Raw genomic sequence first — 22,500 nt, 5'->3', positions numbered from 1 at the left:
CGGTAGCGTTTTCACGATCAAGGATACCTCATCCGGTGACTTGTCGTGCTGCACGATCGCCCGAAAGATGACACTGGCGAAGTGATCTCCCGGTTTGGTCCCGGGTACGATACGCATTCCCGTTACCGAGAGTGTACCGTCGCGCTCCGATTGCCGTAGCACCTTCTCGAAGAATCTCTCATCCATCCAGCTTGGTGGATGCATCTCGTCCTTGTTGAACGCCATCGTGTGCGCACGTCGCTGAGCAGGAATCCGAAACAACGAAAGCAGCAAAAGGACAAAAACGGACAAAACGCACAGCAACAACCGTTACAATGAACCACCGGAGCTTAACTGACCACTGCGAACGGTGCACAGAATCACTTTCTGGGCTAATGGTGTATAGATCGCGGACACTCAGCTTCTCGCTTACACGCCATCAACCACAATCTCTAGTAACGGCGGTGGGGTGGTATGACGTCGTCGGAAGCCCGAAGAAGAAGTGGCTGTGCGAACGCGTGTCACTAAAGATTTGAATGACGATATGGCGTCGCGAGTGAATGAGCGAATGGGTGGGGGGCCAGACCACGCGCCAATATGATAAGGCCATTCGTTTTTATTATTTCGTCTCCCGGCGTCAGGTGGGGTTGATGGGTATGTGACCAAAGCTCACTACGGCTACAGTCGAACCTACATGTTGCGTTTCTATAAGAAGCGACGCAACCCTTTGACTTCTTCCTGAATAGATCGATGGCCCTGAGATGGGGCCTGTTTGGCCGATTCGCTCTTAACACGTCCGACAACGATCGTGGATGGTTCCGTGTACGGTTGGCGCTTTGATAGAATAGAACGCGCGACATGATCTGGAGGATCCTCAATTGAAGCGAATCTGAGACGATGGGAAGGAGTTAGAGAGATGATGATACAATTCACGCTTGATGATAGGAAGAATGATGGAGGACAACAGCGCAAATTCAAGACACAACACCCTAGACAAAAGCAACAAGAGGAAGTCTTCATAGATGAGAATTGATGGTAGCATCACAATAGACTGGGCAAAGGTGATGTTCTCTATCGTGTTTCGCTAATTTCGAGCTATTCAAAAAAAACGGGTGCAGAAACTCACACATGCTTTCCCTTTAAAGTGGATTTACTGATTTAAAAAGCCAATGGGTAGAACATTGTTTTATAAACTCAGGGCAGCTACGTTTCGGAGTTCGATGTTTTGTAGAACCGCCCGATGATTGAACTGAAAAATGTACAGTATAACAAATAAACGGCGCGTCATAGGCGAACACACGCCTCACCTCTAGCAGTAATGACTCAACGCGATTGTTACAATTGATAATTACCATTTTAAGTGAGATGAGATTGCCATATACACGAGGGGAGAACGGAAGCAGATATTAGACGAGAGGTTCCACACTCATGATGGCGGTGGTCATTTTACCAGCCTACATCATTAGAATGCACCCGATAGGGTTCGTGTAAATGATGATCGATTTCGCAATATGACTGTTAGATATGACCAGCAGCCAGAGCAAAAAGTTGCCAGTCACTACTACGGCATAAAATGCACAGAATGGCGCCCGAGTGGGGTGCGCACTAACAGCAATCAGCGCGTGATTAGTAGCTCTAGCTCATGGACGACTGGATTTAAAAGTGGTCCGTCGTACTCTGCTTATAGTAAATTCTCTAGCTAGTATGGTAGGCGTGTATCGAACCCTCCCAACGAGTGATCATGTTGGCCATATTTGACACAAAGTTGGCATAGAACATAATTGGAATAATAATAATTGGCGTAGAACAAAGCGATTAGCATTCCTTACGGTTGTTCGTTGACCCTTCCAAATAACCGGATCAGTCAAATAATACAGCATCAGATCGAATCACTATCGCAGCATCCCCGTCGTGGTGAGGCGGACGACAACAAACGGCTCAGTTAATAATCAAATCATGAGTGAAGGTCAAGCACGCGGTGGGGTGAATGAACTTCCTAAAAATGTAGGCTAGCCTTTGGGGGTATGGGGAGGCGAGGGATTCTGCGTCAAACATTTTGGACAAAATGGAAAAAAAACACAAATCCAAAAGTTCCAGAACATCGTTTACACGGCTGCTGATCATGTTAAATGGCGGAAATGTTTAAAGCCAACAATTTTATCAAAATGCGTCACTTCGTGCATTTCACATTGGGTGTCCATTGTTTGACATTTTTTTCGTTGAAAAATCTCCAACGTGGTTTCAATACCCTTTCCCAATGGTTGGTGGCCTGTAGGGGTTAATTGCATCACAGTCGTTCGGGGCCCCAGTGTTGGCCCCCGGCGACATTGAACATGTCGAGCCGCATGGTATTGGTGTGTGAAGCCGGTTCCTTCCCCCTACGTTCCACCACGTGCTTTTCGCGCGTCAACCCAAATACAGTCACGAACCGGTCCCCACACCCATCTCCGATGGTTGCCACGGTTTGGACCTACCTTATGGGTCAACAATAGTTATGCTCCCGGCCATGCTTCTTCCCGGTGGGCCCGGCTTCGTATGCGTACGATCTATAAATACAAACACAACGCAGTCGATGGCGATCGTGCCCGGCAGAGATCGGAGATGGTTGGCCCAACTAACCCCATTCTTGCTTCCTTATGCGGTGGCCCCATTTGTTGCGTGTGGTAGTGTGGGGATGCTGAAATGCTGTCGTTTTTTTTTTTGGCAGACCACGCTGATCACCACCACGCGAGCATCATTGATCGACCGTCCGACCAACAAACGACGCGTCGTCGTTGTGCGTGTTGAGTACTCACTGCGAGCGTGAGTTATATACGGAGGGGAGAACAACGAACGTCCCGGAGTTCCGAATCTACCGGGATGTGTGTGTAGCGTGGCTCCCTATTCAGCAGATACAACGAGGTAGGCAGAGTGTGCGACAACCTCTTATCACTAGCCTGACAATTTAATCAGTGACGGGTGCAGGGGCGTACCAGGTATGATAGGCTATTTATATGGGATGGTATCGCTTGTCGTTGGTATCATTGTAGGGCAGGTAACGCTCGGCAGTGTCGTTTTGGTACAGCGCGGTTCCTTCAGCTAGTGGCACGGGATGGATCCGTCGATCGTGGAGGAAAAGTATCCTTTCCTTACGAAAGAATACCTGGAGGGCATATTGCGGCGAGAGCAGCGCGAGAATGCCATCAAGGTGGAGAGCTTCAAGGTGGTGGCACCACTGGCCAAGGGCGAGAACTATTCGAGCGATATCTTGCGTGTGACCATCAACTACACGACCGGTAGCCACAATCACAGGTACGGACACGAGGCCACGCGACTCTGATAACGATAGTGAGACCAGCGGAAAGGTTCATTAACGCGGTCTGGGAAAACAAGTTCTATTAGGAGAATAATGATCTCCTCCTCGGCATTCCCACTACAAACACCTGTCGTTAAGCCGATTTTCTATTTTAGAACCCAAACCTACATCATCAAAGTGTCCTTCGGGCGGGATGAAGACAACGATCTGCTCGATGTATACGATGTGTTCAAGCGCGAGATCGCCGCGTACGACGTGGTCATGCCGAAGGTGGAACAACTGCTAAGCTCCATTGGTTACAACAAGCGACTGGCACCGGTGTAAGTAACGATACCGATGCACCTCGATGCTCACTGCAAGCTGGACCTGCTGCATTACTATCCCTCCTGTTTTTCTGTACTTGCAGTGCTCATGCCATCCACTCCACTACCATTAAGCATTTTGTGTTTGAGGATCTTTCGTTGCAAGGCTACAAACCGGTGGACCGAGCGGCAGGCCTATCATTCTCGCAGCTACAGATGGTGTTGGAGAAAGTGGCCAAATTTCATGCCGCCACCGCCGTACTGTACACGATCGATGAGGAAAGCATGGCGTCGCATCATTATCGCAACATCAGTGAGGATGTGCCGCACTTTTATCCGCTCTTTCAGAACAGTGTGGTGGCTTGTGGTGAGCAGGCAAGCACGTGGCCAACCACCAAGGGTCGAATTGCGGAGAAGCTGCTGGCACTGGAGCGCACGATCATCGCCAAGGGTTGCCAGGTGTATACGCGAAACGAGCGGGACTGGTTTAGTGTGCTGAATCACGGCGACCTGTGGGTCAACAACGTGATGTACAAGGTAGAACCGCGCACCGGTAAACCACTGGACGTGCTGCTGGTGGACTACGCGACCGGTTTCTTTGGTTCACCGGCAATCGATCTAAGCTATCTGCTGTTCACATCCGCCGCCAACGACGTGACGGTCGATGATTTCGATTTACTGTTGCAGCATTACCACGCCGAGCTGGTGGATACGCTGACGAAACTGAAGTATGGCAAACGGATACCGACGCTGCTCGACATCCAGATCGAAATGCTACGGAAGGGTCACAACGGCGTCATGTTTTCCACGTTTCTGATACCGCTGCGCCTGCTGGAGGATACGGCCAATGCTGATCTTGGTGGATTGTTGGGCCGATCGGAGGAAGCAATCGCATTCCGGCAGCGGCTCTTCTCTCATCCTAGGTATCAGGATCGCATGGAGTATCTGCTAAATTTTTACGATCGCAAAGGCTACTTAGACTGAATCCTACTGAACGGTATTAAAGAGAATGCATAAAATTCTACCCTCCAGCTAAAGGTTCAATTTAGGCATTTATTTCGCATTACATGCTGTCTTCTGTCCCCTTCATCCCAGGAAGCCTTGGTGGAGGAAGCGTGGTAGCAGCGGTTCAAGAAGAGTCCGGTATTCTTCCCGGTTGTACAGCTTTCGCCTGTATGCTTGCGCATCGCTTTCGTTGCCGTACACGTTGATGGCTTGATCGTAGTCAGCGAAGAGGAAGGGTAAGAAGCAGACGGCTATTACCACCTCCAGAAAGCCGGCTCGTACCAGATCACAGTTCAGGTGGAGAAGTGACGGCGTTTTACCGACGAATCCTGTCCTGCTCAGCGTTTCCGTGAACTCTTGATGGTAGATCTGCACTAGTTGCTGACGGTGCCCTTCGCGCGTTTCGCGATCGCAAACCAGATAGAAGAAATAGAGCAAGTCTACTGCCGGTGTTGTCCAACAGCTGAGCTGATAATCGAACTGAAAGAAGATATGCGATCATGAGCAAATTCATTTTCCCATCTTTTTGACACTCAATCGTACGAATAGCACATCGGTGAACCCGTTCTGATCGGCTGTTTTCTGCTTGAACGCCATGTTGTTGTAGTGGAAGTCTCCATGGTTCAGCACTTGGAAGGAAAAGCCATCTGCAGCGGTGTAAATTTTCATTCCACGTTCCAGAAACGTTGGTTGAAGCTGCTTGAACCGTTCCGCGTAGTTTGAGTAACCTTCCCAGGCCGAAAGTTGCTCGGTAAAAACTCCAAAATTTTCCAACATAAATTTGACTCCATCGGATGGTTTCGCCTTGAAAAGGCCATTGCTGAGCTTATCAGATAATTTGTTCTGTCAATGTGAAACGAGACCAAGATTAGATACATCACGTACCAACGTCTCACCCCTTTACTGACGTACCGTACTGGCGCTGGTCATGCTGTAGGATACAGCATGAAACTGTGCCAACTTCTTCAGCACAACCGTTGAGCTACCCAAATTCAGCAACGTTTTCCCGAACACGAACTGCCGGTGGGTCAAATCCTCCAGTACCATGTGTGGTACTGGCTCGTTGGCGGTGAAAATCAATCTAGATTCGTCGATTGGATTGTATTAATATTAGTTACCCGCCCTTAAGTGTCCTTCTCTTGGTTTCATCTTACTCGGGCCCAAACTTAGTATCGCCTAAAATGGACTCCATTTTACTTAGCACATCACGGTACACACTGAGTTCGGTTTCGAACGAAGACTCGTCGGTAATGCTGTTCACCTTCGAGGCTACGAGTTTCACGACCAAATTCACAGTGTCCGCCTTTTGACGGCTTTGGTAGCTGACACAGGCCCGATAAATGGTGCTGGCGTACTGCTGACTGGCATCCCCGTGCAGTGCCAGGTGCACATCGGTCACCTTCAACTCGCGATCTTTCGTCCGATAGATGAGCGCTTTCTCAAAATGCTGATTGGTTAGCCACTTGGTGGGATCCTTATTCGAAAGCTGCATCCTGATCAGTTTTTCAGGGGAATCGGAATCACCTCGCGTAGACGAAACCTAGAGTAATCGCGTTAAGAAATAGCAAAGAAATGGTAGAAAGCATCGGTCCTGGAACTCCATTTATCTGTAAACGGCAATTGGGTTGTTATCAAGGTTATTGCCGGTTCGATGGTACATGACGTGTCATATGCACAATAATACAGTGTAAAGCTAGGGAAACGCTGATAACATTTATAACTCTCAGGGTAACGTGGTGTACCCTAAAACCGTTACGACGATCCGATGGTTAGCAAAACCAGTGTTTGCTCTACAATTGGGCACACATCTATCATTCTGGAGGCTTGTTGGCATGATCATCACGTGCATGTGTCACGTGTTTTTGGGCGATTAGATTGGGTTTCACATAGAAAACAATTCAGTCTGTTTTTGGATGGCTCAGCGAATTCCCTGACCTTAGTACACCGTATCTTTAAAGCAATTCAACGGACAACCCAGGTGGGGCTCTAAGTTTGCATCTAACTGTGTTCCATGATCATCATAAATTATGAGCTGGGCTGATTGAGACGTACGACACGACAATGTCAACCACCGATCACGTGAAATGGTATCTTAAAGCTTAACGCAACCAGCCTTTTCCCTTGTCCAATCTTGTACGTTGTTTAAACTCGGGGTCTGGAGATACTTGTTTTTTTTATTCTTATGGTCTTATAGAAATCACTTAAACACCATAGCGCTTCCTTACTCTAGAATGCCCTTGTGTAGCAACCCAGGCAGCAATTCCTTGACAATGGCTTGGTACTCTTCGTTCTCGAGTCCTGGATTGCCAATCTGACCCGAAGCCAGCATCTCCGGGGGGATTTTCGTGAAATCGACGTAGCGGAACGGCAGGAAACAGGTCAGGTGAAGCAAATCTGCACGATAACCAAGTAGAAGAAGAAAACATGAGTCAATATTGTGTAACATCGATTGTGCAAGTTCAATCCTTACCGAGATACGCATTTCGTAGTAGCTCGGTCTGCAGATCTACCATAGTTGGAATGCTGCCAAGATATCCGATGGCTTTCAATGCCGCCGTAAACTCTTTGTGATAGAAAGCGATAAGATCATCCTTGTGATTCGCCTTCACCTTGTAGGGCACGATAATGTTGAGCAGGTAGTACAGATCGATTGCAGGGGAGGACCAGCAGCTAGCCTGAAAGTCCAGAAACCGCGAATCGACAATCGCCCCCTCATCGTTGAACTGATGGAGAAGATTTTTGGGGTGAAAATCTCCATGATTCAGCACGTTGTACGTTCGTCCCGGCGTTTCGCAACAGTAGATGTTGTGCAGCCGCTCGTGATAATCCTCGATGGTACGCTCGAGCGGATCCGCAATGTATTCGTAGCCTTCCCACGTGCGTAGGGCCTTGACGAACGCCTTCAGGTTGTTGGAAAACATCCACTCTACCACCGGATCCTTCCGTTTGAAGGCATCGGTTTGGAAGCTTCCGAAATCCGTTTTCTACAAGGATACGAAGGTTAAACCTGAACAAGACGTCTTTACAACCCCGCCAACCCCCGTTAGGGCTAGTTGTTACTCACGTTTTTACTGAGATAAAACGAGGCCGCATGGAACCGGGCTATGGCGATGGTGATGGGTTTTGCTTCTTCGTAGCTTTCGATTAAATCGTGCCCCTTCCAGCCGCCCGGTGCCAGATCCTCCAGTACGATCACTCGATGCGGCTTATCGGTGCTATGCAGACACCGTGGTAGGAGAATGGGTCGCTCCCCGTCGTCCAGCACACGTTTCAATTTCGGCAGATACTCACCGTACATTTTAAGCTCCGTTTGGAAGAGCTCCTTGTGCAGGGAACCCTCCGAGATGACACCCTTTTCCGGCAGCGTCTTCACAACCAGCTTGATCTGCTTGTCCGGCTTAACGCTCGACACATAGTCGACCGTAACGCGGAACGGTTGGCTAGCCAGGTATTCGCCCGGTTGTCCAATCGGTGTGATCTCAACATCGCTTACGGTCAGATCTGGATCGTGCTCGGATTTACGCAAAATGCTTTCGAAATACGTCGCGTTCATCCACTCTGGTGGTGTAATTGGGTTCGCGGTTTGTGCCATGGTCGTTTCACAAACGGAATTCAACTTTTATGCTGCGATATGCGTACGTAGTACCTTGCTCATGAACGGCTAACCTTCAACAAACGATGACTTCTCAAAAATCACTTATCTTTTATAGGTACGCGTTGTGTACATACCGGCATTGGGTTGGGTTTTGTTGGTAATGGTTCGATTTTTCGGGGGGTCGACCATATCGCAGGTAAAGGCGACACAAATGGCGCTAAAGGTGTGCGTGATGGGGAATGCACATTATATTAATGACGTCAGCTAGCCAAAGTTAGGGGGAGTGGGAGATTTCGGCAACCGAAACATACCAGCAGCATGGGGTTGACAAAGCCGCGGGATGAGTCAAAGGAAAGGGAAGTGAGAAGGCACATTGCACGCTTACCTTTACCATATTTGGATTGTACATGGTTTTGGTGGGGAAGTGGATGCGGATTGGTGATTCATGGGGTCTGTTTACCGTACAGAGACGCTTCCAGGAGCGGATGTAGCATAAGATAATATTTTATTTATGAACAAAATAGCCCAGTTACCTTTCGTTTGTCGGTGCGTTGAAATGAAATGACCATGTGTGGATACAACAAATCGATTTCAGCAGGTTAGCTATTTAATTGAAAGGGAATTTATGGGTTGTAAAAAAGTACAACAATCCTGGAGTACAGCAAAGCTACCTTTAAAGGACACTAACATTTAATTTAATTAATGTGTGAATGTATTTTAGCACTATACTCAACTAGTAGTAACGGTAAAAAATCGGGCAGGAAAAAAAACAATTAAAACACATCACCTGTTTTAACAGTAGCTCGATAACAATCCGTAAGTTGAAGTCGGTAGATTTGAGCATTACATCAGCTGTGATAGCCTTTGCGTAAACTAGCAATCCATGAACGCTTCTATTGATGACTATCTATGAGGCAAGGCAATACTGGAGATGGCACTCGTGATACGCGCTTGTAAGTTGATAAAGGAACGGTTTTCCTACGAAAACAGTTTCGGTCATTACCTTTACATGCCTTTCATTTCATCGTGCTCTCGTCCATCGTTCAAAATTGAGCGAAATCATATAAATATGGGTGTGCTAAAGATGCTCTCTGTATTAAAGTCTGTGATTCCGTATTGCGCCCTGTTAGCTAAGTGCTACTGGAATACTCCAATGGAATACTCCAAAGACGAACGAACGGTACCGAAGTGGTTGAATGATGAGTTTTTCCTGGACGTTATCCGCGAATATACTCGCGATGATCGCGCTCAACTGTGCCACGGCTGTAAACTGCGACCGGGGACGAAACATGGAGAGCATTTTGCTAGCGTTATGTATCGAACGACTATACACTACCGTACCGGTGGTAAACGTGGTAGGGAAACTTCACTGGATGTTATCATGAAGATCAAACCGTTCCAGGATGGATTGAAAAAGGAAATACTAGAAGACAGCGACCTGTTTGTGAAGGAAATGTACGTGTACAGTAAGGTTTTACCGGAAATGGCGAGAAGATTGGGTGCGATCGGTGAGACGCTTAACTTTCCTAGGTAACAAAGGGGGTTGGGTGGTAGAAAAATGTTGTGAGATTCTAGAATGTTTCACCCTAATACGGATAGGCTTGTCTACGCTACCGTCAAACCGCATACGATACTAATTCTTGAGGATGTGACTGGAAAGGGTTGGCAAACCGGACAGTACATTACAACGTTCGAGGAGGTGATACCGTCGATTAAGGCTATCGCCAAGTTTCATGCCGCTTCGGTAGTGATTGAGCGAGATGTAAGTAGCGGTCATAGATCGTTGTGCGTCATTTATTTCATTACGTTTACTTCCTTGCACAGGATCCTACTTTTAGCGTGGAAAATCAATGTAACATAACCGACCACCTGCGTGCTCTAGACGGAATGATCATGAAAAGTATCGATAATTTGCTTGGTGTGATGCGCGCGCATCAGGAGTTTGCTTCTTTGATTAAACCTGTTGAAAAACTGAAAGCAACACTGCTCGATACGCTTATCGAGAGCTATAGTCCTTCGCCTAACTGCCTAAACGTAGTTATTCATGGAGATTTTCATTCAAAAAATCTATTGCATCAGTTCAACGCAGACGACCGGGTGGACGATACGATGCTGATAGACTATCGAATCTGCAGCTGGACAACGCCTGCAGTGGATGTGCATTACCTGTTGGACACCATCATCGATCAATCGCTTAAGGAGACACACCGCGATAAGATAGTCTGTCTATATTACGAGGAGTTTTGTCATTTGCTCGTTCGCTTGGGCTACATCGGCCATATACCGGGGCTGATGGAATTGCAAATAGAGCTTCTGCGTAAGGGAACTCTGGAGTTGTTTCACTACATAACTCTCTATCCTTTTCGATTCATCGATCGCTCTAAAATCAATTTCGAGGAGCTGTTGTCTGGAAAGACTAGCAATCCCGCAGCGTATAGTGAGACGTATCGGCGTGTAATGAAGACGGTGCTGTTACGGTTTCTCCATCAAGGTGTGATAACATCTTAGCCAAAGGTACATACATACATTGTCACTATTGACCGCAACATGTTACAGCACCGATGCGATTGGCTAAATTCTTATCAGTCAGGGTTGTAGCTAATTTCGGTGTTTACGGAGGGTTATTAGGCGAAATCGCATTGATGATTCATTTTTCGTTTTATTTGCGTAAAAATGGATAATAAAATTGATTTAAAATTCTTTAGCAGATTTTTAACATTAAAAAAAATCGTTTGACCTTGACACCAAAGTGTTATGCGCTCGTAGCAGAGCATCCCTTATAAATTCGGTTATCAGTATCGCGCTCACAAACACCTCGACCATGGCATTATGCGTGAGTAGGGACTGTGTCGTTGGCCAGTTAAATAAGGCATCGCCTCCCGGGTGGTGGTTATGAATAGCGGGACCAAGTCATTACCATCTTGCACCCAGGCCCATTACTCCAGCATAATTATACGGTTTTTTAACTGATTCGCTACGGTGCTAATAGCAATGGAGTACAATCAAGATGAGCTTGTTGCGCCTGTTTGGCTGAATGATGCTTTTTTCCTGAAAATTATAAGAGAATTCGAGAATGATAGTGCCATTCAGCTCAAGGCTAGCTGTGTGCTTCGGCCTGGTACGAAAGCAGGAGATCATTTCGCTAGTGTCATGTACCGTACGCAGGTTCAATATCAGATGGTCAGTGGTGTGGAAAAATCGATCGATCTTATCATGAAGATTAAACCAGCAATGGAAGGATTGAAGAAAGAGCTGCTGGATAGCGACGGTGATGATTTCTTTGGTAAGGAAATGCGTATGTACGGAAGCGTTCTACCACAGATGGCTCAGCTGTTGGCGACCATTGGCGAAAGATACGAGTATCCAAGGTAATGCTGATAGAGCCGCGAACGGGAAAACGATTTCCAAATGAGTATTGTTTCTTGCAGGCTAGTGTATTCTTGCAAGGAACCGCATATAATCATTGTACTGGAGGATATAAGTGCTGGTGGATGGACCATGAAGGGCTTGGTGAAATCCTATGAGGAGCTCAAACCAACGATCCGCAATATTGCCAAATTTCATGCCGCTTCTGTTGTTATCGAGCAGATGGTATGATGGAGCAAGTAATTTGTCTACTGGAACAGCTTGTACTAAGCGTTGATGTATGACTCATGTCTTCTCTAGCACCCATCATTCAAATCGTCGTTTAAATGTACAACATTGGAGACGTTTCGTACGATGCAGCAAATGACGGATGCATGTTTTATTTCGTTCATTCACTTCGTGCGAGATACTTTGCATCTACCAGACTTTGTAGAACCGCTGCAGCGCTTCCAGCAACAGCTCTATGATCAACTAGCAGTAGTTTACGAGCCATCGCCATCATGCACCAGCGTTCTCATTCATGGAGATTTTCATTTTAAAAATCTCCTTCACCGGCAGCGAGGCGACAGGATAGTGGACACCGTTTTCGTGGACTATCAGATGTGTTGCTGGTCGTCTCAGGTGGTAGATCTATTGTATCTTATCTATCTGATACCAGAACAAACAGTCAAAGATACTCATCGTGACGAGATTGTGCACTACTATCATCAAACATTCAGCGAAGTGCTAGTGCGGCTGAATTGCGTTGAACGAATCCCGCGATTGATCGACCTTCAAGTGGAGCTGTTGCGTGCCGGAGCGCTGGGTGAGTTTGTGCGAATCTAAATGGGATCTACACTTGTTTTAAAAACTTAAACTGCAAAAAGTAAGTTTAAAAATCGTTTTAATGATTGCAGAACTGTTTCATTATATTGTGTTTTCCGCGTTTCGCTACATCGATATGTCCACTGTGGATCCAGAACAATTTTTCTTGGGTCGAGTGAAAAATCCAGCTTTTGCGATGATGGAATTCCAGCAAACTATTCGAAAAGAGCTACCGCGATTGAAATACCAGGGCATAATTTGAAAAAGTGTACAGCATTTTCCCTCAAATGTTGTTAAGATAATAAACTCAGAATTTTCAACATTGATGCCTCTCTTTTATGCTTATCTAAAGTATTCTACAGTAAGATAAGAATCGCTAGCGGTCCACGAATGTTAAAGTTTCACAGATACAAAACAAAAGCTCATCGTTTATTGTGTAACACACACGCGTTGGAGTGATTCTAACAAACGCGATGGAGTGATTCTTTTTCCTTTTCGTAGCGTTGATAAGCGCATCGGACTCTCGATTCTAGACGCTAGTAAGAAATACTTTGTCATGCCGATTCATCTACACATTTTAGCTAACCGGTTGAAGAGGAAAGGCACAATCGGTTCGAAGGTCAATATCGTTGGTGCCGTTTTCAGTACTCCAACAGAGCGCTTCGTGAATAGACGTGTCTCATAAATAGCATCCCCAGTTTTACTTTCAATTACGATGGCGGTGTATAATCATGATGAGCTGGTGGCCCCGGATTGGCTGAATCAAAACTTTTTCCTTCAAGTCGTGCGAGAATTGGATAACGATCCTTCGATCGAGCTGACCAGCCAGTGTGTTTTGCGTCCAGGAACAAAAATGGGTGATCATTATGCAAGTGTGATGTACCGCACTACCGTCACCTATCGTTCGAAGAAGGATCAAGCGGAAAAATCTATCAATTTGATCATGAAAACGAAACCCGAAGCGGAAGGAATGAAAAAGGAACTGCTGGAAGATGATCAACTCTTCAAGATTGAGATTCGTATGTACCAGAAGGTGTTGCCGGAAATGGCGAGGCTGTTGAAGAGTATCGGAGAGGAGTACAAATACCCGAGGTTTGCTGGATAGAATTAGTGGAAGTTGTAGTTGTTTTTTAAGTTGTGCTACTACTCGATCCTTAGGTACATCTATGGTGCACTGAAGCCCCAAACGATTCTCATACTTGAAGATATTAGTAAGCAGGGATGGGTGATGGATGAACTGATTCAAACGTATGATGATATGAAACCGATTGTTAAAGCAATTGCAATGTTTCACGCTGCCTCGGTGATCATCGAAAGTAACGTAAGTGTTGACATTACACTGTTAAGTAGATCATCTCAATACAGTATCAAATGTTACCTTTTATAGGATCCGAAATTTGCCGAAGAGAACAATTTTTCCTTGGCTGAAGTAATGCTGGGATTTAAAGCATTGATCAACAAGGGGTTTGATGATTTGATGTATCTTACCGAGAAATACCCGGAGTTTGCGCATTTTGCAAATCCTATGGAGAACTTCAAGCAAAATCTTCCAAATTTTCTTATTCCCCTTTACAAACCATCTGCCTCGATTCAGAACGTTTTGATTCACGGTGATTTCCAGTTCAAAAATATGCTTCACCAGATTGACGAGAATGGCCGGCATAAGGATACAATCCTGATTGATTATCAGGCATGCAGCTGGACAACGCCGGCTATCGATTTATTCAATCTTCTCGACATAGTGGCCGATCAAACTGTGAAGGACAATCATCGGAACGAATTAATATTGCTCTATCATCAACAGTACACCGATCTATTGAAACGGATGGGCTTCACAGGTAAAATACCAACACTTCTGGAGCTGCAGCTCGAGCTTCTGCGGTGTGAAGGATTTGGTATGTTGATATCTTCTCATTGCAGATAACTGTTAAATTCCGCATATCTTCAAAATATTACCCTTTTTCCGATTTTAGAAATGTTACATTACGCAATCTTTACCACATTTCGCTACATCGGGCCTGGGCCGTTGGACTTAGATGCTATGTTGAGGGGTGAGATCAATAACCCTGCTTTGGACGATCCAGAGTTCAGGAAACTTATGCACAAAGAGTTGACTCGCTTCTTGCATCATGGAGTTTTGAATGAAGATTGAGAAACCCGATTGAGCTTCAAGAGTATGAGAAACATGTGAAACCCTTTTTGGTTGTTCTGAAATAAAATTATCTTTGATCAATGCTAAGCTCCGATCTTATGTAGTTTTGGAAAACATATCTTGTTGTAAACTCTAAGTAAAACGGTATGTCGGGTTGTTGTAAACTCTAAGTAAAACGGTAACGGGTAATGTTAAAAACATCAACATGTTTCGTTTACTGAATCCAGAACAAATTTTCTTAGATCGACTGAAAAATCTAGGTTATAAGATGTTAGAATTCCAGCGAGCTATCAGATAGGTGCTAGCGCGGTTCAAATATCAGAGCATAATTTGATAAATATGTATGGCATTAATGCTTATTTGCTGTTTAGATTATAAACTCGGGATTCTATACATTGATGTTACATTTTATGCTTATCTAAAGAAATCCGCAAAACAGATAAGAATCACTGACAGCCAACTTACGATAAAATTCCACAGATACAAAACAAAATTTCATCGCTTGTGTGTAACAAACGCGATGGAGTGATTCTTTTTCCTTTTCGTAGCGTTGATAAGCGCGTCGGACCCTCGATTCTAGACGCTAGTAAGAAACACTTTGTCATGCCGATTCATCTACACATTTAATCTAACCGGTTGAAGAGGAAAGGCACAATCGGTTCGAAGGTCAATATGTTTGGTACCGTTTTTAGTGCTCAAGCAAAACGCCTCGTGAGAAGACGTGTCTCATAAATAGCATCCTCAGTTTTACTTTGAATTACGATGGCGGTGTATAATCATGATGAGCTGGTGGCCCCGGATTGGCTGAATCAAAACTTTTTCCTTCAAGTCGTGCGAGAATTGGATAACGATCCTTCGATCGAGCTGACCAGCCAGTGTGTTTTGCGTCCCGGAACAAAAATGGGTGATCATTATGCAAGTGTGATGTACCGCACTACCGTCACCTATCGTTCGAAGAAGGATCAAGCGGAAAAATCTATCAATTTGATCATGAAAACGAAACCCGAAGCGGAAGGAATGAAAAAGGAGCTACTGGAAGATGATCAACTCTTCAAGATTGAGATTCGTATGTACCAGAAGGTGTTGCCGGAAATGGCGAGGCTGTTGAAGAGTATCGGAGAGGAGTACAAATACCCGAGGTTTGTTGGATAGAATTAGTGGAAGTTGTAGTTGTTTTTTAAGTTGTGCTACTACTCGATCCTTAGGTACATCTATGGTGCTCTGAAACCACAAACGATTTTCATACTTGAAGATATTAGTAACCAGGGATGGGTGATGGATGAACTGATTCAAACGTATGATGATATGAAACCGATTGTTAAAGCAATTGCAATGTTTCACGCTGCCTCGGTGATCATCGAAAGTAATGTAAGTGTTGACATTACACTGTTAAGTAGATCATCTTAATACAGTGTCAATTCTTGCCTTTTATAGGATCTGAAATTTGCTGAAGAGTATAATATTTCTTTGGCTGATGTAATGCTGGGATTCAAAGCATTGATCAACAAGGGGTTTGATGATTTGATGTATCTTACTGAAAAATACCCGGAGTTTGCGCATTTTGCAAATCCTCTGGAGAACTTTAAACGCAATCTTCCTAGCATTCTTACGCCGCTTTACAAACCATCTGCCTCGATTCAGAACGTTTTGATTCACGGTGATTTTCGAATCAAGAATATGCTTCACCAGATTGACGAGAATGGCCGACATAAGGATACAATCCTGATTGATTATCAGGCATGCAACTGGACAACGCCGGCTATCGATTTATTCAATCTTCTCGACATAGTGGCCGATCAAACTGTGAAGGACAATCATCGGAACGAATTAATATTGCTCTATCATCAACAGTACACCGATCTATTGAAACGGATGGGCTTCACAGGTAAAATACCAACACTTCTGGAGCTGCAGCTCGAGCTTCTGCGGTGTGAAGGATTTGGTATGTTGATATCTTCTCATTGCAGATAACTGTTAAATTCCGCATATCTTCAAAATATTACCCTTTTTCCGATTTTAGAAATGTTCAACTACCTAATCTTTACCACATTTCGCTACATCGGGCCAGGTCCGTTAGATATGGATGCTATGTTGAGGGGTGAGATCAATAACCCTGCTTTGGACGATCCAGAGTTCAGGAAACTTATGCACAAAGAGTTGACTCGCTTCTTGCATCATGGAGTTTTGAATGAAGATTGAGAAACCCGATTGAGCTTCAAGAGTATGAGAAACATGTGCAACCCTTTTTGGTTGTTTTGAAATAAAATTATCTTTGATCAATCGTATGCGATCTTATGTAGTTTTTGAAAACATATCTTGTTATACAAATCTCTGTTAAATTGTATTGGGGGTGTCAAAAGTATTAGTATATTGCTCATATTGAATCGTTTGTGTACGCAATAGAGCGTTTGTGTATGGACGAAAGCCACCGCTACTTGAGTTGCTTTGAGTAATCATTAATTGATGGTAATTTACGTTGGGCCCGATAACATTGGAGCTGTGATAAGCATATCTCAGATGAACTGGCAACATCTCAAGTCGTTCTAGTGGACATCGGTCGTTTGTCCATTCTCTGGTGTAATTTACGAATGCGAAGCGAAACAATCGCAAGATAATATAGCGCAGCGCACTCACACATGAAGAAAACTACCTCATAAATTAAATAAAAAAGAAAAAAATCAGGCGCGTGCCAACGAGTGGCTCATTGGAGCCCGGGAATCGCAGTTTTGTCGCGAGAGTTAGCGAGAACAGTTCAGTTGGCTTAGCAAGTGCTCCAATCCCACGATCCGACGATGGCATTCAATCAAGACGAACTCGCTGCTCCGGGGTGGTTGGACGATGCATTTTTTCTCAAAGTAGTGCGTGAAATGCACAATGATACATCGATTGAGCTAACCAACGAATGTGTGTTACGTCCCGGCACGAAAGCGGGTGATCATTACGCAAGTGTGATGTTCCGCACTACCGTCGCCTATCGTTCGAAGAAGGATCAATTGGATAGATCCATTAATTTGATCATGAAAACGAAACCCGAAGCGGAAGGATTGAAGAAGGAATTTCTCGAAGATAATCAACTGTTTAAGATCGAAATTGATATGTACAGTAAAGTGTTACCGGAAATGGCGAGGCTGTTGAAAGAGATCGGCGAGGAGTATAAGTACCCGAGGTAGGGCGACAGTAAGTCCTCACTGTATGTATGGTTGCTGATTAAATATCATCCGTTGATTCTGCAGGTTTATATACGGTGCATTAAAGCCACATACGATCTTAATATTAGAGGACATCAGCAACCAGGGCTGGGTGATGGATGATTTCATCAAAACGTTCGACGAAATGAAACCGATCGTGAAGAATATTGCAATGTTTCATGCCGCTTCAATCATGATAGAAAGCAATGTAAGCAGTTATGAAGCATATTGTAAGAGACTCGTCTGACATGATTAATTACGACCCTGGTTCTATCCGCAGGATCCGCACTTTGCGAATGAATTTAGTTTTTCAGTGGCTGACAAGTTTATGGCCTTCGATGGGATGATTACAAAAGGGTTCGGTGATTTGAAACACTTGAGCAAAATAGAGTCAGAATTTGCTCATTTCGAGAAACCGCTGGATGGCTTCCAAAAATCTATTCGCGATTATTATGTGACACTCTTTAACCCTCCGAAGACGGTTCAACGCGTACTGATTCACGGGGACTTTCACAGCAAGAACATGCTGCACCAAGTGAACGAGACTGGCCGACACACGGATACGATATTGATTGATTACCAGATCTGCAACTGGACTACACCAGCCATCGATCTGTACTATCTCCTCGATATGATACCGGATCAAGATGTAAAAGACAGTCACCGCGATGAGTTGATCTACTTATACTATCAACAGTTTAGTGATTTGTTGAAGCGATTGGGCTTTCTAGGCAAAATACCGACCCTTCTCGATTTGCAGCTCGAGCTACTCCGTTGCAGTGGTCTAGGTAAGATGTTGTATCCCTTTCTTGTTCCCTTTCTGTATTCACTCATAATTTGCTTTACAGAACTGTTTCACTATGCGGTATTTGCTCCATTCCGCTACTTGGATGCCAACAAGCTGGACATTGAGGCACTGCTCAAAGGTGAGGCGGATAATCCCGCTTTGTACAATCCGACGTTTAAAAGCATGATCCACAGAGAGCTGACCCGATTTCTGCACCAGGGAGTCTTGACAGTCTCATGACCGGTCGCACTATCGGAAGAAGGGAAGGGGGAAGGGAGAGGGACGAGGGGTTGTGTAGAAGCGAAGGTTGATGTTGATAAGAAATAAAACCCCATGTTAATATCAAATATCGCTCCAGATAATAATTATAGCCGTGCCACGCTTCGGTGCTATCTGATACGCACGCCTCAAAACCTATTGTTTTCGGGTTGTTAAAATGGCACTTAAAGGAGGTCGCGTGGCCTTTCTATGGTCACCAAACAAGGGGAACATACATCATAAACGATTAGATCGATCTTTTTTTGCAACGTCATGATACGGGAAAAAAAGAATGAAACGCCAGGGTCAATTGAATTACGAGGCATTTCGCTAACGACCGATCCTCACAACTCTTCTGCTTAATGCGATATATGCACATGGGACCATCTAGCCTTTATTTTTTCTTTCTTTAAGTAATCGATGCTAAAGACACTTAAGTATCTTTAAATCAAGAGTCAAGAGTTTAAGAGTCATTTAAATCTGATGTACAAATAATGCTTCGTTTATGAAATGTTGAATCAGCGCACAAATAATATTATTATTTTGTTGTTTTAGCCTAACAAAAAAATTAATCAACTAATATACAAACAATACACCATGGTAGACAAGTTTGAGATAAAGAATTATGAAAGAAAAATGTTTCCAACGCAGATAATGTGATAAATTTATTTTAAAATCGTACGAACCCAGCATTGACCCCGAATTTTTCATTCATTAACGCATGAGAAACGTGCTACCCATCGCGACGCAGCCCTTTTCGCATGGATTCGGCGGTTGTTATCACCGATATGGGAAGACGAGAATCGCGTTGGTGGTATGAGTAGGGTTGGCCCCGGTGGTTCCGGAAATTGTGGATGTAGATGTGCAACGGCACGCAACTCAGTTCGGTTCGGCCGAACGCACGCAATCCGTGTTCAGTCTTTCGATTCCACGAGCGATTGTCGGGCACGACATCAACGTAACTCTCACCAGTTTTGTGTTCGCAGCCACAGATACACAGGCCAAATGGAGGAACCCGCGGCACCGACGATGAGCTGGATCAACCAGGAGTACTTTGGGCGCGTCCTGGAGACCTACCTGCACGCGGATGTGATCGTAAGCCGCTACGAGCTGGCGGAGGGATGCCCAGGAGGCCAAAACTTCATGAGTGCGATCGTGCGAGCCACCGTGCATTACGCGTTGGCAAGTGCATCGGCCGAACCGGCCACCGTTTCGTTGATCCTCAAGACGAAGCTACAGAATGCCGAGCTGGCCGACGGTGCCGATCGGTTGAATGTGTTCGGTATCGAGAAGAGTGTGTATGGGCCTGTGATGAAAGCCATCCGAGAGCTACTGACCAGCTACGGGGACTGTACCGTGTTTGCACCGAGGCTGATCTACGAAGACGAGCATGCTCTCGTGCTAGAGGATATGGCCGTGAAGGGCTATCGGCAACCAGACCGGAAGGCGCGCCTCGATCAGGCCCACATGAACGTGGTGGTACGCAAGTTAGCCAAGTTTCATGCTGCAACAGCCGTGCTAGGGCGTAAGGTAAGTGGGACGCGGTGCATAAAACGCTCGTGAGAGAATGGCAGTGCGGCCAATTAACGCCTTCAATTGGATGTTCTAATTACAGAATCGTGAGCTGTTCAAAACACTGGAGAACAGCACGTTTGCCAGCGACCAGAATCCGATCCATTTGTTCTACGCGAACGGCATCGAGCAGTGCATCGAGCAAACGATCCGTATACCGACGCTCAACCCATATACCGATTACCTTCGATCGTTCCTCGGAGTGGCCATTGAGCGGGAAGCAAAGAGCTACGAGCGAGACGAACACGGGTTCAACGTGCTGAATCACGGTGACATGTGGTTGAACAATTTGCTCTGGAAGTACGACGACCAGGGTGTGGTTAACGACGTGATCATGGTAAGAGTGGTACCGCAGCATTGGCTTTACCTTTAGTGCTGCGATTGATATCACTTCAACACGATTGTTGGCCCGTAACAGGTGGACTTCCAGGAGAGTTTCTATGGTTCTCTTGGTTTCGATTTAAACCATCTGTTGTACACATCGGCCAACAGTGGCCTCCAGCGGAACGGTTTCGATGAGCTAGTTCAGCAGTACACTGGTCAGCTGCGGGATGCATTGCAGCACTTCAAATACGATGGCCCACTGCCAGATGGGGAACGTGTGAGGGCGGAGATGGACGCTAAACGAGATCATGGTAAGAGTGGAAAGCAATTAGCACCTCACGAGCTACAACAAGTTCTTCTTTCTAGCACTGATCGTCACCACCTGCATCATTCCACCACTGATCGTGGAAGACACTGCGTTGGCCACACCGGAAAACATGCTCGATGATTCGCCCGAGGCGATTCAGGCACGACAAACCGTTTTTAGCAATCCAAAGTTTATCGAAGTTTTGGAAATATTGCTACCCAACCTGTGCCAAAGCTAATGTAGAACCAATCTATGTGACCTGATGTGTACCACGATCATGAGTCATTTATTTGCAGTATTGTTGATGCACCTTCGACTGCCCAACACTTTCGTCCGTTCCGTGATTCCATTCCATTTCTAATGTTTGATACAAATAAAGGAAATTAGGTTACGAAATTCAACCCTTGTAAGCTCAACACGCACACAAAGAAGCAGCCGCCTTTGGCCTAAAAGCGCTTATCAGCTCGTGTCGTTTTGGTTGAGGTACACGGGTCTTATCAAAATCTTTCGTTTCCCCCGGCAGGCCTACGATGTGAGTTGGTAATCGCTAATCACTAGAGCGTCTTTACCTTGGCATGATCGAAAAGTTGCTGACTCAGTCCATTAATGCAGACATGAAACGACCGACAAGACAGACGCTGTTAAGCGAAGTTCCAGTGATATGGAGTACACCTTTTATTTCACACGAAGAAGGTAACGAATCTCCAATCACGCAGCTAACAGTGACTAGAAGAGCTCATCCAGCAATCCTTTGCGATCGAACTGAGGCAGCAGACCACGTAGAATGGATCTATACTTGACATTCGAAACGATGGTTTGCTTGAAACATTTCGCGCGATCATCATTACCCATCAGCGCTTCGAAGTCGGCGTTCTCTGTTTCCTCGTTCATCTGGACTGGTAGCGCTATGAAGGAAGAGTAAACGGCTGTCGATAGACGGCGTAAATTAGCATCCACTTTTAGCGTCTAGAGCATACACTATTTCTATAATGCTAGTGGTACCGTACCGTAGAATAATTTGCACAGTGACTGCTGCTGAAACTGATAGAGTGTCGGAAGTTTGCGGTGACACTGCAGCTGGAGGGCACAATCGACCAGTTCCCCGTGGTAAAACTGCAGCAGCTCGTCGAAGCACGTCTGGCGGATGTTGTCGCGTGCCGAAGTGTAGTAGAGGTAGCAAAAGTCAATCATTGGCGTACCGTAGCAGCAGTACTGAAAATCCAGCAGCACCGCATCAACAGGCGTACCGGTGGAGTCGTACTTGAATAGCAAATTGTTGACCCACAGATCGCCATGTACGAACACGCAGAGATCATCACTGTTCGGGTCGTTATCGAAAACTCGCAGACAGTACTCTACGAAGTTTGGGCGTAGGTTTTGTAGCTTCCGGTGGTACTGCTGCCATTCCGGTCCCCACTGGCCAACTTCATCGGTCAGTGCGTCGAAGATCAGAGTAAACATCGGGTAGAATGCATCCGTCTGCCGCGTAACCATGCCCGTCGTATACGGATCGAAGATGGTTGCATCGCGTTCGTGTAGCTTGATGGAACCGGCGTGTAGCTTTGC

At 45.5% G+C, this 22,500-nt stretch overlaps 6 protein-coding genes across 6 annotated transcripts in view; 4 read left to right on the top strand and 2 right to left on the bottom strand.

The window, feature by feature from the left end:
* Positions 1-440, bottom strand: part of LOC125948889 (uncharacterized) — a 2,835-nt gene extending 2,395 nt beyond the window's left edge. Inside the window, exon 1 of the mRNA XM_049675423.1 lies at positions 1-440. This exon is cut by the window's left edge and continues 137 nt beyond it. Within this exon, the coding sequence (XP_049531380.1) occupies positions 1-225 (225 nt within the window). The 5' untranslated portion in view covers positions 226-440.
* A 10,641-nt stretch (positions 441-11,081) lies between these two features.
* Positions 11,082-13,044, top strand: LOC125948896 (uncharacterized). The gene is made up of 5 exons (XM_049675431.1): positions 11,082-11,544; positions 11,605-11,767; positions 11,843-12,347; positions 12,439-12,614; positions 12,928-13,044. Exons 1-4 carry the CDS (start codon positions 11,168-11,170, stop codon positions 12,606-12,608), a joined length of 1,215 nt encoding a protein of 404 aa, XP_049531388.1. The 5' UTR covers positions 11,082-11,167; the 3' UTR covers positions 12,609-12,614; positions 12,928-13,044.
* Positions 13,035-14,647, top strand: LOC125948891 (uncharacterized). Its single transcript, XM_049675425.1, has 4 exons — positions 13,035-13,438; positions 13,505-13,667; positions 13,734-14,241; positions 14,320-14,647. The coding sequence occupies exons 1-4, from the start codon at positions 13,062-13,064 to the stop codon at positions 14,496-14,498; spliced, it is 1,227 nt and encodes a 408-aa protein (XP_049531382.1). The 5' UTR covers positions 13,035-13,061; the 3' UTR covers positions 14,499-14,647.
* A 516-nt stretch (positions 14,648-15,163) lies between these two features.
* LOC125948892 (uncharacterized) lies at positions 15,164-16,769 on the top strand. Its single transcript, XM_049675426.1, has 4 exons — positions 15,164-15,637; positions 15,704-15,866; positions 15,933-16,440; positions 16,519-16,769. The coding sequence occupies exons 1-4, from the start codon at positions 15,261-15,263 to the stop codon at positions 16,695-16,697; spliced, it is 1,227 nt and encodes a 408-aa protein (XP_049531383.1). The 5' UTR covers positions 15,164-15,260; the 3' UTR covers positions 16,698-16,769.
* Positions 16,770-17,241: 472 nt separating this feature from the next.
* On the top strand, positions 17,242-18,751 carry LOC125948894 (uncharacterized). Its single transcript, XM_049675428.1, has 4 exons — positions 17,242-17,664; positions 17,732-17,894; positions 17,967-18,474; positions 18,535-18,751. Exons 1-4 carry the CDS (start codon positions 17,291-17,293, stop codon positions 18,711-18,713), a joined length of 1,224 nt encoding a protein of 407 aa, XP_049531385.1. The 5' UTR covers positions 17,242-17,290; the 3' UTR covers positions 18,714-18,751.
* A 2,816-nt stretch (positions 18,752-21,567) lies between these two features.
* Positions 21,568-22,500, bottom strand: part of LOC125951913 (uncharacterized) — a 3,636-nt gene continuing 2,703 nt past the window's right edge. Inside the window, exons 7-8 of the mRNA XM_049681054.1 lie at positions 21,942-22,500; positions 21,568-21,860 (exon numbers count right to left, since the gene is read on the bottom strand). The exon at positions 21,942-22,500 is cut by the window's right edge and continues 300 nt beyond it. Of these exons, the coding sequence (XP_049537011.1) occupies positions 21,661-21,860; positions 21,942-22,500 (759 nt within the window). The 3' untranslated portion in view covers positions 21,568-21,660. The remainder of the gene's footprint in view (positions 21,861-21,941) is intronic.

The sequence above is a fragment of the Anopheles darlingi genome, chromosome 2 (genome assembly GCF_943734745.1).
Source record: "Anopheles darlingi chromosome 2, idAnoDarlMG_H_01, whole genome shotgun sequence".
In the NCBI taxonomy this organism is placed as follows: Eukaryota; Metazoa; Arthropoda; class Insecta; order Diptera; family Culicidae; genus Anopheles; species Anopheles darlingi.
This window is presented reverse-complemented; position numbering and strand designations above follow the sequence as displayed.

Coding starts and splice junctions, on each gene's coding strand:
- LOC125948896 (XM_049675431.1), top strand. CDS start 11,168: ATGGAGTACAATCAAGATGAGCTTGTTGCGCCTGTTTGGCTGAATGAT. Junction 11,545..11,604: donor GAAAGATACGAGTATCCAAG/GTAATGCTGATA, acceptor TGTTTCTTGCAG/GCTAGTGTATTCTTGCAAGG. Junction 12,348..12,438: donor GTTGCGTGCCGGAGCGCTGG/GTGAGTTTGTGC, acceptor TAATGATTGCAG/AACTGTTTCATTATATTGTG.
- LOC125948891 (XM_049675425.1), top strand. CDS start 13,062: ATGGCGGTGTATAATCATGATGAGCTGGTGGCCCCGGATTGGCTGAAT. Junction 13,668..13,733: donor CGGTGATCATCGAAAGTAAC/GTAAGTGTTGAC, acceptor TACCTTTTATAG/GATCCGAAATTTGCCGAAGA. Junction 14,242..14,319: donor TCTGCGGTGTGAAGGATTTG/GTATGTTGATAT, acceptor TTCCGATTTTAG/AAATGTTACATTACGCAATC.
- LOC125948892 (XM_049675426.1), top strand. CDS start 15,261: ATGGCGGTGTATAATCATGATGAGCTGGTGGCCCCGGATTGGCTGAAT. Junction 15,867..15,932: donor CGGTGATCATCGAAAGTAAT/GTAAGTGTTGAC, acceptor TGCCTTTTATAG/GATCTGAAATTTGCTGAAGA. Junction 16,441..16,518: donor TCTGCGGTGTGAAGGATTTG/GTATGTTGATAT, acceptor TTCCGATTTTAG/AAATGTTCAACTACCTAATC.
- LOC125948894 (XM_049675428.1), top strand. CDS start 17,291: ATGGCATTCAATCAAGACGAACTCGCTGCTCCGGGGTGGTTGGACGAT. Junction 17,665..17,731: donor GAGGAGTATAAGTACCCGAG/GTAGGGCGACAG, acceptor TTGATTCTGCAG/GTTTATATACGGTGCATTAA. Junction 18,475..18,534: donor ACTCCGTTGCAGTGGTCTAG/GTAAGATGTTGT, acceptor TTTGCTTTACAG/AACTGTTTCACTATGCGGTA.